Consider the following 15,979-nt stretch of genomic DNA (forward strand, 5'->3'; position numbering starts at 1 on the left):
CAGGCTGAATCCCTGCATGGGATCCCCGCTCTGTCCACCTTCATATGCACACTCACTCTTTCACAAGATGCGCGCGCATTGAGAGGACATGCACTAGAATATGCGTCCAGGTGATGGCTTTGCACTAATGAGAATAGTTTATTCACTTGGACTAAGCCTTTCAAATGCTTTTCATACTTATTTGAATTACTGCAGCAGTAACAGCAATGAGTACAGTACCAAATAAGTACAGATGCTGTAGAACAAAAACAAATACATTGAACGTAAATAAATGTATTATTTTATTAAATTACAGTATGATATATACATGTGTGCCTCTCCCTTTTGCTCATTGTAGCAGGACTGTGACCGATGACTGACAGGTGAGACTTTGGGGTTTTCCCCTGTTCCTTCGCCGCCTTGGCCATGAGTCAGAGCTGCCGATCGTTAGCCACGCGTGTGTGTTTTTAACTGGACTTGGGGTGTTAATCAGCCTGCACTAGACGAGTGTAAGTGGTAAGGAATTAGACGTAACCAAGGTGTAGGTTAACGGTAGACACGCCTTTGTACCTGGCAGGTACTAACCGAAAAAAAATTTGTGTAAGTCGCTGAAGGTCTGCTATGCGTAATTAGATCACATGATGTTTATTATGTTCAGTCTTATTTGGACTGATGACTGTGACACGTAAGCTTGTTAATAGACTGTGTCCTACTGTCTAGACACCACCTTCTCCATCTGTGTGTGTGTGTGTGGGAGTCTCCTATGGGATCTATAGGGTGCAGTATTTAAACAAACCTTGGCGTACGTGCAGCGGCATCCAGTCTTATCTGAAAATGAACACTTTTATGTTTAGCCTAGGGCTACGACACCTGCTTCAGCGGATTAATTATCCATGATCTTCAGTCAAGGCCTCGATTGAGTGGAATCTGGCGTCGTAGCGCCGGGCTAAACCAGAAGCTTGCACCTGCACCGGGTCAGCCACCGGGTCCTTTTCGGATAAGATCGCACACCCTGAGCGGGTCAGTCTTCGATCTGGATTTAAGCGGGGGATTCCCATCCCCGCGGGCGCCGGGGAAGTCAAACCGGGCGAGCGCGTGCAGACAGCGATTTTAGCGACGCGAGCAGCTGTTTATGTTGTTGTTGCGCGTGGGAGGAGGTTCCCAGCTGCGCATGCCGGAAAGGGGCCGTCATTCGCCAAAGGGAAATCTCGCGGCGGCGATCACCGCCGCGTCGAGTTTTCGCGGCCAAGCCGCGCGATCGGTATCGCCCAGACGCTCATTTCCGAGTTCACGGCGCTCAGCCTCGCTCGACGGCCCTTCGGCTCAGCCAGCCGGTCTACGCGGTCGGAGAGGTGCGGCGGGCCGGGGCGTACACGGCGGTTTGTCTACGCCCACAGCGGACAGCCCCGCCTGCCAGCGACTGCCGTCGGTCGGCGCGGTGTCCCCACCAACCCCGCCAAGCCCCCCCAAAACCCCCCCCCCTCCCCCCAACCAAGCTCGGCGCGGAGCAAACCGAACCGATTGCGCCAATATTCCTGAGACGTGACGTCAGTTGTTTTCGGGGATACTCCGCCCCTGCCCCCTGCCCTTTCCGCGGTGCGCAGGCAGATGTTTCTGGCGTCCGCCGCGCGGGCGCTGTGCGTCAGACACGTGAACGCCAAACCTGCTGCGCTGAAGAAGGGTCAGCCACCGGGACCCCGTTTGTTTTTTAAAAGCGCCCCACGGAACAGTTGTTTGTTGCTGTGAAACAGAGCCTTGCTTTCTGTGTTCGCGGGGATTTCAGCCCTGGGCAGGGTGGAGAGGAGAAGGGAGGAGGGGAGCTGTGGGAAGGGGAGGAGGGGAGGGGGGGGGGTGGGGGGGGGTGGGGGTGGGGGTGCAGTGGACCGTGCCCTTATTTTTCGCACAGCTGGAATAAACGCCCCTCCCCTCCCATCCAGAGAGGGCTCTGTAGAGGGTTGTATGCGAGCTTGCCCCCCCCGTGTGTCTGTTCCGCCTGTCTGCACTCACATCGCTCTGAGCAAGGAGAGGAGCATTAGCCACATACCCTTCTGTCTCTGTCTGACTGTCTGTCTGTCCATCAAACTCTCCTGCAATCAATCAATCTAACTTTATTTTGAATAGTGCCATTCATAAGTAGGTTGTTACAGTGATCACATGCTCCATGGGGGGAAATACAGTATGTGGACACTGACAGTGAGCGAGGCTTAAAGCTTGTATCCACACCGCTCTGTAAAAATGAACAGGGATTGGTCCGGTCTGGGAAGAGGCCTGGACGGAAGGCTTCCCTAAAGTCTGCAGTCTTCTTCAGGTTGTCCTTTTAGAAAGCCCCCGCCAATGACACAGTCGCCATAACAACAGCCAGTGGCCTACACTGAAGTCACTTGCTAAGGGAGGGGTCTGGTGGACTAACAGTGAAAACTGCCGGTCCTTCGGGCGAACGTCATGAAAGAGGTTTAAAGGGCCGGGTCAAGTATTAGGAGGTGGGTAGTAAGGTGAGGTCATGTTTTTTTTGTTTTTTTTTTAAGAGCACCGTTGCCTCCATTATGTGCAGTTCTAGGACGGGGGAGTCCCTTAAACACCAGACTGGTCCCTGCCCTTTAATTCAGCCTTACCCCCCCCCCCCCCTTTCCCCTACACACGCCTACACGCACACACACACACTTGCACACACGCACACATACAGGATTATTTGTTTTCTTTCTTTGTTAAAGGGAGGCAAGCCAGATGAGTTGAACATGGACCCAGGCCAGATGTTTCTCACAGGAAAGGAGTGCCAACATAAGTTTAGCATTGGAAATAGGAAATGCATTTGATCTGGATGCTGTTAGATTGTGGGAGGCAGGCAGTGCAAGCAGTTGGAAGACATTAGGCCTCACTGTCTCACAGAGGGTCTGGAATACACTTATGGGTAGTATAGTGCAGTGGAAATGACCATATGTTACATAGAGGTTGCTGGCTCAAATCCCAAAAGTCGCATTACCATCGGACAGTTGAGCAGAGTACCTGAGTTGCTTCATTAACCTTTAACATTTTTGGAATGTTTTTTTTCAAAGTCACTGTTCTAGAACCCCATTGCTTTCAATTACCAGTACTGATTATAACATCAGAATTTAGAATGTTCAGTTTAGAGCATTCTAATCGCACATTTGTGATCTTACTTCTTAAAGGGTTAAATGTCTGTTTAAGTGAGTTCCATGTATAAATAAATACAATTGTGTAAGTAGCTCTGCTAAATGCTGTATGAATGTAATATGAATGTAAATATAAGATATTTTCCCTATCTGCATTCCATGGTGCCTCTGGCTGCAGGCTGATGCTTTGGGTCTGGTCAGTCGGAGAGCAGGTGAGGGGGGGGGGGGGGGGGGGGTGGGGCAGATTAGATCAGCACGCGACCCTGCTGTTACGCAGATCAGCACCACCGACAGCTCCGAGGGTTTTAGATCTGTCTGTGTCTTCAGCTGCAGCACCTGGACTCTAAATGCAGTCTGATGTGAGGTGAGCTCAGAGGGGCTGGTGTGTGTGTGTGTACGTGCCTGCCTGCCTGCCTGCGTGCGTGTGCGTGTGCATGTATGTGTGTATGTGTGTGTGTGTGTCTGCACAGATTTATTTGCCCTCCTTTTATAGATCTCAAGCCCTCAAAGTTATCTGGGGTCTCCCTCCTTAAGCTTCTCCAACTTCCTTGTAGATGAATGACTACCAAGGGATCAGAGGGGCGTGCACACGCACACACACACACCACAGACACACATATACACGCGTGCTTGCACACACACACACACTCATGGACACACACACACACGCTTGCTCAAGGGGCATGGCTGAATGAGGACTGCCAAAGATTAGCGCTGCTCAGTGTTAAGATCAGGACAAAGTCAAGCTTTGTGTCCTGGCTCACAGCGTTCTGTGCGGTTGAAAGTATTCGAGTATGGGAGTTGTCACGCTGAAATTGAGTAAGATCAGAACTTCCAGAAGGATCTAAATGTTCTTTTGGGTGTTGCGCGTATCGTAAGGTTCTCTCGGGTATTGCATGTATCATTCTAGTGTGGGAATTTTCAGAATGCACCCAGGGCAGCCATGTTTGAAATTCAGTCCCAGGTCAGTGAAATTTGCATTTTCTGTTCACATCGTGCTCCCCCTCGATACCTTTTTCTGGCAATACACTCAGGACCGGTCCTTTCCAGTGCATAAAACCCCGTTATAATGCTCTTATTCTGTACATCTGTCAGCAAGAGCTTGCCAGTGCTGTGACTGTGTTGAGTGAGAGCTTGCTTGGGCCAAAACCGCTACAATGCCGAAGCCTGTTCTCAATTGTGCAAATTGAGAACAGGCTGCTGCATGTGAACATATCTTCGATGTCATTCTCTTGATCCCCTTCTTGTCTTCGAAATCTGGACTACATGTTTTAGGGTGGTGATAATAGGCACAGATTTGGACGCCCGCTTTAGGGGTCCCTGTGCGATCCAGGAAGATGTGTCGTTACCAGCTGGTTTCGACGCGTTGAAGTTTCGCCTTTTTTTTTTACCAAAACACTGAGCCTGAGTCTCTACCAGTTAGCCTTGTGAGAATCGCCTCAAAGTGTGCAGTCTGCATGGTTTCAGTTACACACAGCGTAATAGGATATTGCATATTCCACTTTTGTGGCTTTCTCAAGGGAGGGTGTCAAGTTACATGTGTTGGGGGTATATTGTCATTATAAAATTAACGGTCCGTGTTCTACACAGAGTTCTGCAGTACATGCTCACACTTTACATACCATAATACAGCTGGATGTTTACTGCATCGCTGGGCTTCAAACATACAACCTTTTGGTTGAAGTTAACATCCCAAACTGCTACATCACAGTTCTGCAATGACCTGCTGTTTCCATATTGCAGACCCATAGGTTAGAACAGGTTTTTGTTAGAGCCCAGCACTAAGACACCTGATTCTACTCATCAAGGTCTTGAATGAAGACCGTGATTAGTTGATTAGTAAAATCAAATGTTTTAGTGCTGGGCTAAAATAAAAAGCTGTGCCCATGTTGGCCTTTTTTGCGTACAATTTGGACTCCTCTAGGTTAGAGGGAGCGTGCAGAGAACTCAAACTCCTGTCCTGGATACCTCAGTGCTGGGGTTCGGGGTGCTTCAGTTCCATTGTATTTTAGCGATTGATTGGCTGAAGAGTCGACATGCCTACCAAATTAAAGACAGATACCTGCTGATTTCTGACCTCCCAGGTTGGAGTTTGAGATCTTTGGAGTTAAGAATCAGTCAGCTTAGCGCTTAAGTTGTGTGTCCCCTCTTTAGACGTGACCAGCCCATGCTCCATGGACGTCGACCTGAGCGACATCCCCGACGTGGCTCCCAGCCGCAAGCGTCGCTGGCGCCATCTCCGCGAACTGGGGTCGGAGGTCACGAAGGGTTCCTGGGACCCGCGGCAGACTGGAAGGTGGGCTGCAGAGTGGGTGGTCTTCCATCATAGTCGCCATCATCGATCATCATATTTATATGTAATCTGCTGAAAACGCAAACATGGGTGAGAGTTAATGAGGAAGCAGATTTGGTTTCTGGAAATATGTTCCTGCTTCAGTCAGCTCTGTCATGTGTTGAGCTCGTGTGTGCTCCGGCCTTTTTGATCGAGGTGAACATCAAAGTTGGTTGTGAATCGCTGACTGTCAAGGCACGACAAGGAAACAGGAAATGAGTTAGAGTCGAGCCACTCACGGGCTGTCGGAAACTTACGTGCACTCACAGTTGATTCGAGGAGACTGAAGGTTAGGAAAGCTGTTATGGAGACATTTTGGTGGCCTCGATTTGATGGGTTCCATGTGCGTCAAACCGTGGTTTGGTTTCTTCATACGTTTTTCATGTTTGTTTTGGGGTCAGACAGACTTCAGAGGCCTTTCTTTGAATGGCTACTTCAATGATCTTGAATTACTGATTTTATCAGTTAATTTACCTTTTTGGGTAACGCCACACCCTGTATGAGTGTCACAGTTTCCACCACACCTCGTCATGAACGGACTTTTTTTTCCAGACGCGTGTATTTTGAAATTGATCTCTTCTGGCAGCGCTGTTTTTACATCTCTTGAGAAAAGAAACTGTTATTACACGGGAGACTAACTCGTACACGATTCACTTAATTGGAACAGATCGATTTGTTTGTTAAGTGAGTTCCACTTGGTGTACTGACTCATCTCGCTTCTTGTCCAATTGTAAAGAGCCTCTAAGGGTATTTCAGTGAAATGTTTACAGCATTGGCCTCACGTGGCTGGGGCCCTGGGTTCGAACCTGGCTCTGACTGCGGTTTATTTGCGTTTCTTACAAAATAAACTTCATTTGAGTTTCTCCCGCTATCCAAGGACACAGAGCTGTAGTGGGGGGGTTTCTCCAAAATAGTGGAGGTGTACAGTACATAGAATACAAATCTGTGTGCTTCGCTCTTATCACTTCCTTTTTTCACAAGTCGCGTCTCGTGATGATGTCACGGACGGGTAGCTCGCGGCACGTCCGCCCACGCGTCGATGGACGATGTTTACTAGCTTCTGCTGTTCACTCATTTGCACCATCAGATTGTCCATGCCACCCTCCCGCTCTCCAGATAACTCGATTTTTTGCCGGCCCTCTCATTTCTCAGAACTAACAGCGCCGTTGTTTGGCCTGGAAATCGGGGGCTAGTTCATCCCCAGCCAGTCGCTCGGCCAGAAACTCTCCCTCTGAAGGAAAATAAAACTGACTGCAGATGAAGCTGTTGTATAATGTATTCCAGGAAAAGAGCCATGGATCCGTTTCGCCCTTTATGCTCAGTGTGCTGCTAAAGCTCATCTGTTTATTGTGCTACAACAGCCTCTCCTGATCTGCGGGTTACTGCTGGCCAGTGACCCTTCACCTACGAAGACAAAGTGTGATAGCCTGAGGCAAATCTATCTATCTATCCTATCTATCCATCTATCTATCTATCTATCTATCTGTCTATCTGTCTATCTGTCTATCTGTCTATCTGTCTATCTGTCTATCTGTCTGTCTGTCTGTCTGTCTGTCTGTCTGTCTGTCTCTTTATGTATCCGTCTGTCTGTCTCTCTCATAAGTTCCTCGAGCCGCGTACGGTCGTGACGAACGCGGACGAGCGCGTTTCTTGCGGTCGGCCTGCGACGGCGACTTGCCTCCCTCGCGGCGTCTCTTGCGGAGCGTGTTCGGACGAGGGACTTGGAGAGGGCGGCTGGGACGCGGGAGCCAAAAGCATGGAAGCAATTCGCAAGGTTTACTTCACTCCTGACGGGCGCGCCAGGACCCCTGTTCCTCTCTCCCCTGCCCTGCTCTGCCCGGTCGGCCCTCCCGCTGAGAGGAGGGCGAAACGGCACCTTCGCCGGCACCTCCGTCAGCCTTACGCTCAGACGGCGCCCGTTCATCACCGCTACGTTCGCACGTCCTGGCGAGGTTAGCGCACGTCATCGCGTGCCCTTTGACCCTGCGCTAGGAGCCTTTACGTTTGTGAGGCAAATCGGGGACGGCAAACAGAGTCACCCCGAATGGACTTGGGGTGAACACTGTGGTAACGGTGTGGATTTTGGGGTACCCGCTGTTACGTCATTGATTTGGGGTAACTCTAAGTTAGGTAACTGTAGGAGTTGTGGGGTAAACCCTGGGGTAACTGCATGGATTTTTGGGGTAACTCTGCAGCAACTGTGTGGATTTTGCGGTAACTCCTGGGTAACTGCTGGGATTTTGGGGGAAACGCACAGCCCTTTTCGCGGTGCGTTCTGAGGGCTGTCAGAGGACGTGGGTTCGAGTCTTCAGCAGTCCGGAGTCTCCTACTTTCGTGCGAGCCTCGCTGTGTGGTGCGTTGTTCGGTCCTGAGACACGGCCACGTGCGATTGGCCCAGACAGCGCTGGGTGGAGTTGGCACGGGTTCCCGCAGCCAGTGAGTGATCAGCGGGGACGTGACCAGTGGACCCCACCCGAAACTCAAGATTTTTCCCCAAAGATGGAGAGCGGCCACCATATAAACTGCGAACTGTCTGTTTTTCATTTTTGTGTATCATTGGCTTTTGATACGCAAGTTTTTTGGATATCGTTTTTACTGTTTATGGGAACCCAGAACATCTCTGCAGCTAATAATGATTTCAGAACGTTTAGCATTGCTTGTTTTAGAGCCATTCGTAGACCTGAATGGCTCTTGACAGTTGGAAGTTTCACCAAACCACAGTTTCATCACGACTGCTGAAACCTGGCCATAAAACAAGACTTTGTTCATGACTGACATAAACTGACATAAATATGGCGCACAGATCATAGCAAACCTAATTTACATTACAGCACGTTTATTTGGCAGACGATTTTATCCAAAGCGACGTACAATAAGTGCATACTTAACATAATCCTGTTTAACTTGGCCTATAAAGTAGGTTTTTATTTGAAGCCTCAGTAAATATAATGTTTAAGTGAACAGGCATATATATATATATATATATATATATATATATATATATATATAATTATATATATACATATAGTGGTCTAACAATCATTTATCTTCTTCATGAACTAGCGGCGATAAATGCCATAAGCAATTATAATATCCGCTTCTTGCTTATTTTACTGTTAATTTGTGGTCAGAGAACATTTCTGTTTTTTGATCTGTAGTTTGTTTGAATGGGAAATCCCTTTGGGGCCTCATTAAATTTAAGTACTAATTTAAGGAGTTGGGGGTGGGGGGGGGGGGGCATTGGAGTGTAGCATGCTTTTCCCATAGATTTGTTACATACTAAATTTAAAACAGGTGTTCCTTCGTCCCAGTGTTGTGCCAGTGTGTAATGATGCGCTTAACCATCTCTTTCAACCCCCCATCCCTCCCTTCACCTCCACGGTCCTGCAGTGTTAGAAGTGAGAAGCCCGCCTATCAGATCTGCTCTCTGTTGCTAGGGTAAATAAACGCTATCAGACTATTTATTAACAAAAGCTCACACTCGGAAGAAAGACAACGGGAGGAAAAAGAAACTAAACTCCCTGCAAAAACTCTTCTTGCTGTGCCATCCAGCCTGTTCCATTTCCAGTTTTTTTTTTTTTGGGGGGGGGGGGGGGGGCTGCAGTGTGGGACTTTATTAAAATCCTTTAAACAGCACAGTGTGGGACTGTGAAGTGTCTGTTGATTAGGTGTGAGACCGTAGCCACGCTGTCCCCCAGTGAAAAGAGGACTTCATGTGACCCTGTTACATTTAACAGGAAGACAGCTGAATCCCAAGGGTGCTGCAGTGTCTGTGAGTTTTTGTGGTTCCCTTTCAATCAGCTGCCAGTTAAGGCCTTGAGAACATCGTGTGTGGATTCCTTGGCAAATCAATGACTTAAATGAAACACTTGTGCCGAGAACACCCTGAAAAACCAGCTGATATCGTGACCTTCCAGGATTGGAGTTTGACACCTGTGCCTTAGACCCAAAGGTGACCCCCTTCCAAACCCCCGTTTGTTCTTCAATGGGACACTTAGCTTGACGGGGTTCACCGTGGGTTCGGTATGTGGATCTTGATTAAATTCCTCTAGGTGACATGGCACAGAGGGCATCATACTATGGGCAGGTGTAAGAACAGAGCCATGCTGCCCCCCTGCCCCTCCGACCTGAGGAGGTTGCATTCCTCTGAGACCCTCAGCTACAAACGGGGGGCCTCGGACCTAAGGGTAAACCCCCATCCCCCCCCCCCCCTTTCCACTGTTATCACCTACCCATCAGACCCACACCTCTAAAGATCTATTCTTTAGCAGGACAATGAGGCTAATGGGGCTTCACTTTGAGTACAGCCCTCAGGGTGTGTCCTCACGTGACCTCTCTCGCCAGGGCGACCCCAGCCAATCAGGTGCCTTCTGCCTCCCTGTGCTGTCGACACCGTGGCAGTCACTCCCTGCTATGGGAGAGCGAACAGGTGACGCGCCGGTTTGCCATGATTGGCTCGCAGGTAGATGCCATCGCCGCAGACCTTAAGCAGCTGTGAGAAGCTGAGATAAGATGGCCGCTCTGAGCCTGCTGTATGGGCTGTGAACCCAAACACCTCCGCCGTGGGCCAAGCTGGCAGTCCTTCTCTAACCCCTCTGATGGACTAAGCCAGGGACAGTCACACTGACTGCCTTGAAAACATAAAACAAGCCCGCAGCAGGATGTGTTTCAGCGTGAGTGGGAGTCAGTTGAAGTCAGTGCTAGGGGGGTGGGGCTGGGAATTTTTATTCGCCCATCGCTTGAATAAAAATGCCCAGCCCGCCTCCGAGCAAAAACCCTGCCCCACCCTCTTTCACGACACTCCACCCACCAACCAGCCAAAGCCCTGCTGCTGGAGACAGTGGTGCGGGTGCATCTGCAGTGAACGTCTCCATGGGAACGGCATTTGTGGAACCCTAAACAGAGTCTCACAAGCCAGACTTGGCCCTTCTTATAAGTCCCCCTCCCTCTGTCCCCTGACCAGCAGCTAATTTCAGGGAGGGGCGGCTCGCCATCAGCAGAGGCCTGACACGTCTTATTTTCCTCTGGTGGGTCACCAGCTTTCTCGTGTAAGGTTGATCCATGGGTGGCAACTTCGTGCCCCTCATTTAGGACGTCTGTGATCATAGTGACTGTCGTCTGCCTCAGACCTGTGTTATTCCACTCCCCCCCCCCCCCCCCAGTCTGGCCTGGTCTACTTTCCTCTGGAATCTCACACTCGTCTGCCGTCGCAGGTAGGAGGAGTGACCGCACCGCACGGAACGCCCGGCGGTTCTGCGTGTTCTCGGACTCCGTTCAAGATAGACGGCAGCAGAGGTCGGCCCGTGTGGACAGAAGTAGGGAGGGCAAGATCCATTGTGAGGAATGAAAGGAAGAAAGGATGCAGGCGGAGGACAGGGAGGAATATGGAGGAATAGAGCGAGCAGGAGGGAGTTGAGATTGCAGAAGTTGTGGTCCCAGCTGCCTCAAGCCAGTAGCCCTTCCAAAGATAAAATGGCAGAACGCCGTCCCTGTAGATTCCTTTGTTTCATGCACCAAATGTTATTGGCTGCACGGGCAGCTTCACCATGTTTTTGGTTCATTTTCTGGAAACTGCAAGTGAGTAGTCTGTTCGGGTCCAGCTGACAGGGAAGTGAAAGGGATAAATGATGGTGTGCTGGGCCCTGTACATGGGGGTTCATGTGTTTCCTGAAACATCAGTCAGTGGGGTCGCTGTAATCCCAGGCCTCTCGCCCCGAGGCTGGAGAGCTCCGAATATCAGGAATTTCATCTCAATCAGTCTCGTTTTCAGTTATTTATGGAAACTGAGCTGCCCCAGTAAAGCTGGCGATTCTCTCATACTCTGGCTGGTTGTATGAGCACCTCCCCCAACGTGTGTGTGGGTGTGTGCATGCGTTCATGTGTATGTGATCACCAACCTTGGGCTCAATGACACTCTAATCTGGTAAATTTAAAATATTTTGATTAATATATTCATATTCTTTCAATAATCTCAGTAATAAATTGAAACTGCCACTATCTCCAGATCTGTAACAGCAGCCAAGTTACAATATCCAAGAGTTAACACACACCAACAAATTTGATACAAGCTCTAAATGAAATGTCACATCACTTGGTTATCAGCGTTCTTCGCTTAAATGCGGACCAGTGACATTTCTGCGAAAAATTTGACCGTTCTTCTTCCTGGTACTACGATTCCACGTCTTTGACTTTGTCTTCATTGCACAAAAACTTTGGACCCCACAAATTGACATTTTCTTGCGTCCCACCCCAACCTGAAGATACGTCCCTAGAGAAACTTCCTGAGTGATCCGTCCGCTCGGCTTCTTAAGTTGGCTGGGCATTAATAATGAGGAAGGACTGTTGGCGTTGAGGGCGAATTGTTTGCGGTTTTGGTTTTCTTATGATTACTCCTAATGCCGCTGGCCTTCACGACAGAGAACTGAATCCATTGATTAAAGAAGCGTATTCCCCGTTTCACTTTAATGCATTAGAATTGACAAGATTCTTGAAACGGCACCAAGTTTACGTTGATGAAAGGGTTTTGCGTCTGTTTTTCTTTTTATTCCCGCCGTATTGTGAGGGGAGTTATAATAGCCTGACAGATTAATAGATCATTTTATTGCGAGGTAGGAAGCAGACTTTGAAACAGATTTTTTTATTTATTATTCCTTTATAATCGGCGGACTATTGGGAAATTATTATTGCGTTTTATCACCTTGGAAACATGTTTTTCTTTTGGAGTCAAACTACGTTTTCAGGTCTTTTGCAGTTAATACACTGAAAAATATGTTTGTAATAGAATTACCACACTTTAGAATTTTTAAGACTTGATTGTGAGATCTTTAAAAACATTCCTTTCTTCCCTATAAAATCAAAACAAAGAAAAACAAGGGAAGAGCCATGGGAACAGAAGACACAGTCAAAGCATTTGTACCTATCTGCATTGGCATTAGCAGGGTAAGGACGGGTTACCTGGGGCCTACCACGTTAGTCCTGAGTGGTTAAAGTGGAGGAGGACGTCCTTTATAATTGAGTGGTGGCTCTCCTCTCTCAACTAGCTTTATTGACCATTACTGAAGGGGGGGGTGGAGTTCACTGTTGGTCATGCCATGTTTCAGTCAGAGCTGCTTGATATTGTGGAAGTACACAAATAGAGAGGGTATCACTGTACGGGATTACCATAATGGGGGGGGGGGGGACCTCAAAAATATTAGAACAGGATTTCTGGGGAGGTGATGCCCAACGTGAGATCTTCTCATTGGGCCCAAAATCCCTCTTGGCGCCCCTGCTTACCCAACTCAGCAGGGAGGCTTCCTGACCTCTTCTGTCCCTCTCCACCACTCCAGTGCTCCCTCCCTCCCACCCCCAGCCCCCACCTCGCCCAAAACCCCTCTTATTAACTACAAACTGGTGTACAGGCTTTCCAATTGTCAACTAAAATGACTGCTCACCTGAGTTATGTCGTATCTTCTCCCAGATAGCGATGCTTGAGCCAGAAGTAAATGGTAATAACCTTTAGCGATGACGGCTCAATCAGAGAACGCTTCTTCCAGAATGTTCCCACCCTTGCGCTGAGAGGATAATCAGAACAATCCCGTTACCCGGGAGGAAAATGACTAAAACCAACATCTGACTCAGCCTCTGCTGCCATCAAATAAAGCAAAAAATGATAGACCACAGATGGTAGCAGGGGTTGTGTTCTGTCAACGCTAGATATGATAGCTTTTCTGGCTTTAAACCTCTGGTTTAAACCTCTGGCTTAAAGGTATTAGAACTGCACTGGATTTGCTCCAGTGTCCACTGTTCATGTGCATTTATAGTATTACTTGTTCTTCAGGAACAAAATTTTCTTTCTTATGTATTATATACTAGTATTTATATTATTTTTTGCCCTTATATCTGAATGAAAAGAGTGAATTTTCTCTCTCTCTCTCTCTCTCTCTCCCCCCCACCTCTGCTATTGTAGATCTATTCTAATGCCTCTCACATTGTCAGTATTCATAGTTGATCTTGACAGAATGTTTTTCTTATGCTGCTGAGTTCTGGTACAGATCAGAGCTGAAGATTACAGATTAGACTGGGCTCTGTGTATGCTGCCAGTAGAATGGTGTGCAAGAGGGATCAGTCCACCTTCGGCGCTCATACAATTATGCCAGGAAAAAAAAAGAGTCACTTAAGAATGTTTCAAAACACTGAGGCAATTGCTTTAAACGTTCACTTTCCAGATGGCTGAGCCTAACGGTAAATCACAGGGCGTTTGAAGGCCTTGGTTATTTGTTTCCCCGTCTTATGTGATGTTTCTGTTGTGGTCGCCTTATAACCGCAGAGAGTGTCCCTGGGGGATGTGGGCAGGGTAGGGGACAATGCTCTGGGGAACCCTCCGGACATCAAGAGGACTCCGGGATGAGTCTCGGGGCGAGGCATCACCTATTATTGACCAGCGGGCTTCTTGTGAGCTGTCTGGTCTTTTCCGCTGTCCAGGTCAGCTGGCACTCTACAAGCTGAACACGGAAAGGTCTGGACCAATTATTCCTCCAAAGGTGGCCCGGGCAGTTGTATATTTAGGCTTTTTGCATGTGTCATTGATGAAACCTCCTCCGTTGGTTTTTGAGGTGGCTAGGTGCCCTCTAAAACACTTCCTGCTAGACCATAGTCCAGCAGTCATTGATTCCGACTGTACTTCCTGCACAGCCGGTGCAGGAGTTGTTATAACTGCCGTCAAAGGTTATGAAGCATTATAATATGCGGTACATAAGTTTCCATGATAAAAACAGTTCCATTTTTTTTCCAGAAGTGCCTCCCTTTGTGTGGGATCTTAGCTTTCTGGTGTGATGGCGTGCAAGTTCAGTTTAAGATGATCCTAGAGTGGCACAAAACCTGTAGCAAACATGTGGCTAATCTGGGACAGGTGCCATGCCTGGTTTTAGGTCCTAGTGGCATCTGGGCCCTTTTTTAACACGACAGGAGGCCATTAATGAAGAGGATGCTGAGGAGCCCTGGCCTCGATTGAGGTTTTTGGCTTACACGCACCTTGTGTAACTCGAAGGACATTCTCCGCACCGAGAGCCGCACTTATGACCAGCGTCATTTCGCTGTCCTTCCAACCCTTAAAGGTTCCGAAAATGCATTGCATTTCACGCACTTTCTCAGATTTGATTAAACAACTGTAAATGTTGTCATCACCATTGCATTACAGAGACTGAGAGAAGGTGCCCCAGATGGATTATAAGGTCATGGGGACATTGTCTTTTGACGGTCAACTTAATATGTGTAGTAAAGTGGGGTTTACACCCTGAAATCCTTGGAGGATGGGTCTGGATGTCAGTCACGGTGGGGCTAATTCACTGTTCTCCAGGCCCTCATGCTTTCCTTCTTTTCCATTTGTGTCCACCAATCCTGCCATCTTGTTTGGTTTAAGGTGCTCTTTGGGATTAACCACTCTTCCCTGTAGATACCTTACCGTCTTCAAAGTCCTACCCTGGAGTGGGGCAAAGAGGCAGAGTTTGGAGGCCCCGCCCTGAGGAAAGGACCCCCATGCCTGCTGTCTGCCTTGCTCCCCTTTTTTCTCTTTATTCCACAGCAACAACGAGAGATCATGGGCACACTTCACACTGTCAATCAAGTTCAGTGTTATCTAAACTCCGCCTCTACATTATTTTTGTCCCTTCTTCCTGAATGCAGGACTTTTTTACCCTACAGGCAGGCTTTTCTTTAATGAGTGATTTTGATAACCTATTCCGACACTGTGACCACTTATAACGGTGCATTTTTTATGTTTAATTCCATTTACTTTCCCCTCTCGGAGAAAAATTAAGAGAAGAAATGGCAACACATTTACCCGCAAAATTCTGCGGATAGTCTGTGAAATCACATAATTCTTTCGCTGAAACTATTTCTTTGTGCTAGCCGGTAGGCATCTGTGCGCGTTCTTTCCAGTTTTCCGAAGACTGTGCCAATCCCTTTCCCTAAATCCCTGCAAAAATGGCAGCCGTTAAACGGCCCACAATGTCAGACAAAATGAAATGTGCAACAAGGCGTACCTGAGCTTCGGGGGCCTAGTGTAACTAGCGCCAAGCTCTCGATGGATTCGGAAGAAGCAGCCAAGCCGTGTCTTGGCTTAAGCGCTATCTTTGAAAACTGGAGCTTTGCAGGGTTTCCCTTCTTAAAGACCTCGGGCCCTGGGTGTCTCAGAGACCTCTTTGTTAGCTCTGAGACTGAGAGAGGAGAGTCCATCTATGCCGTACCTCCCTGCCCAGCCACACCCCTTTATGTCACCCCAGTGACAGCAGGGTTTCTGGAGGAGAGTAAGCCGACCCACGCGGCCTAATGACCGGTATGACTGTGACGCGGTCTCGCTGAGGACGGGGCTCATTAAAAAGTCTCATAATTACGGGCCGCTCTGCACAGGAGCCTCATGGGGATTCCCTCCTCCCCCCCCCTCGCACGCAACCACGTGCTCTGAACTCCTCCGTTCAGCGGTCCTTTTGTAGCCTTTTCTTTCTCCTCTTTCTCTCCCTGTTCGGAGAGGTGGTGATAATCGAAGGAACATTCCATT

General features: G+C 48.5%; 1 protein-coding gene across 3 annotated transcripts in view; it reads left to right on the top strand.

Moving 5' to 3' along the window:
• The window catches only part of LOC135233183 (DNA repair protein XRCC4-like), a 71,155-nt gene that overhangs the window by 46,807 nt on the left and 8,369 nt on the right, over positions 1-15,979 (top strand). For 2 of the 3 annotated variants that reach the window (XM_064296483.1, XM_064296484.1), the window contains exon 7: positions 5,265-5,418. In XM_064296483.1, the coding sequence (XP_064152553.1) occupies positions 5,265-5,418 (154 nt within the window). The remainder of the gene's footprint in view (positions 1-5,264; positions 5,419-15,979) is intronic. The other variant, XM_064296485.1, reaches the window with a different exon arrangement.

Source organism: Anguilla rostrata, chromosome 10, assembly GCF_018555375.3.
Source record: "Anguilla rostrata isolate EN2019 chromosome 10, ASM1855537v3, whole genome shotgun sequence".
Taxonomy (NCBI): domain Eukaryota; kingdom Metazoa; phylum Chordata; class Actinopteri; order Anguilliformes; family Anguillidae; genus Anguilla; species Anguilla rostrata.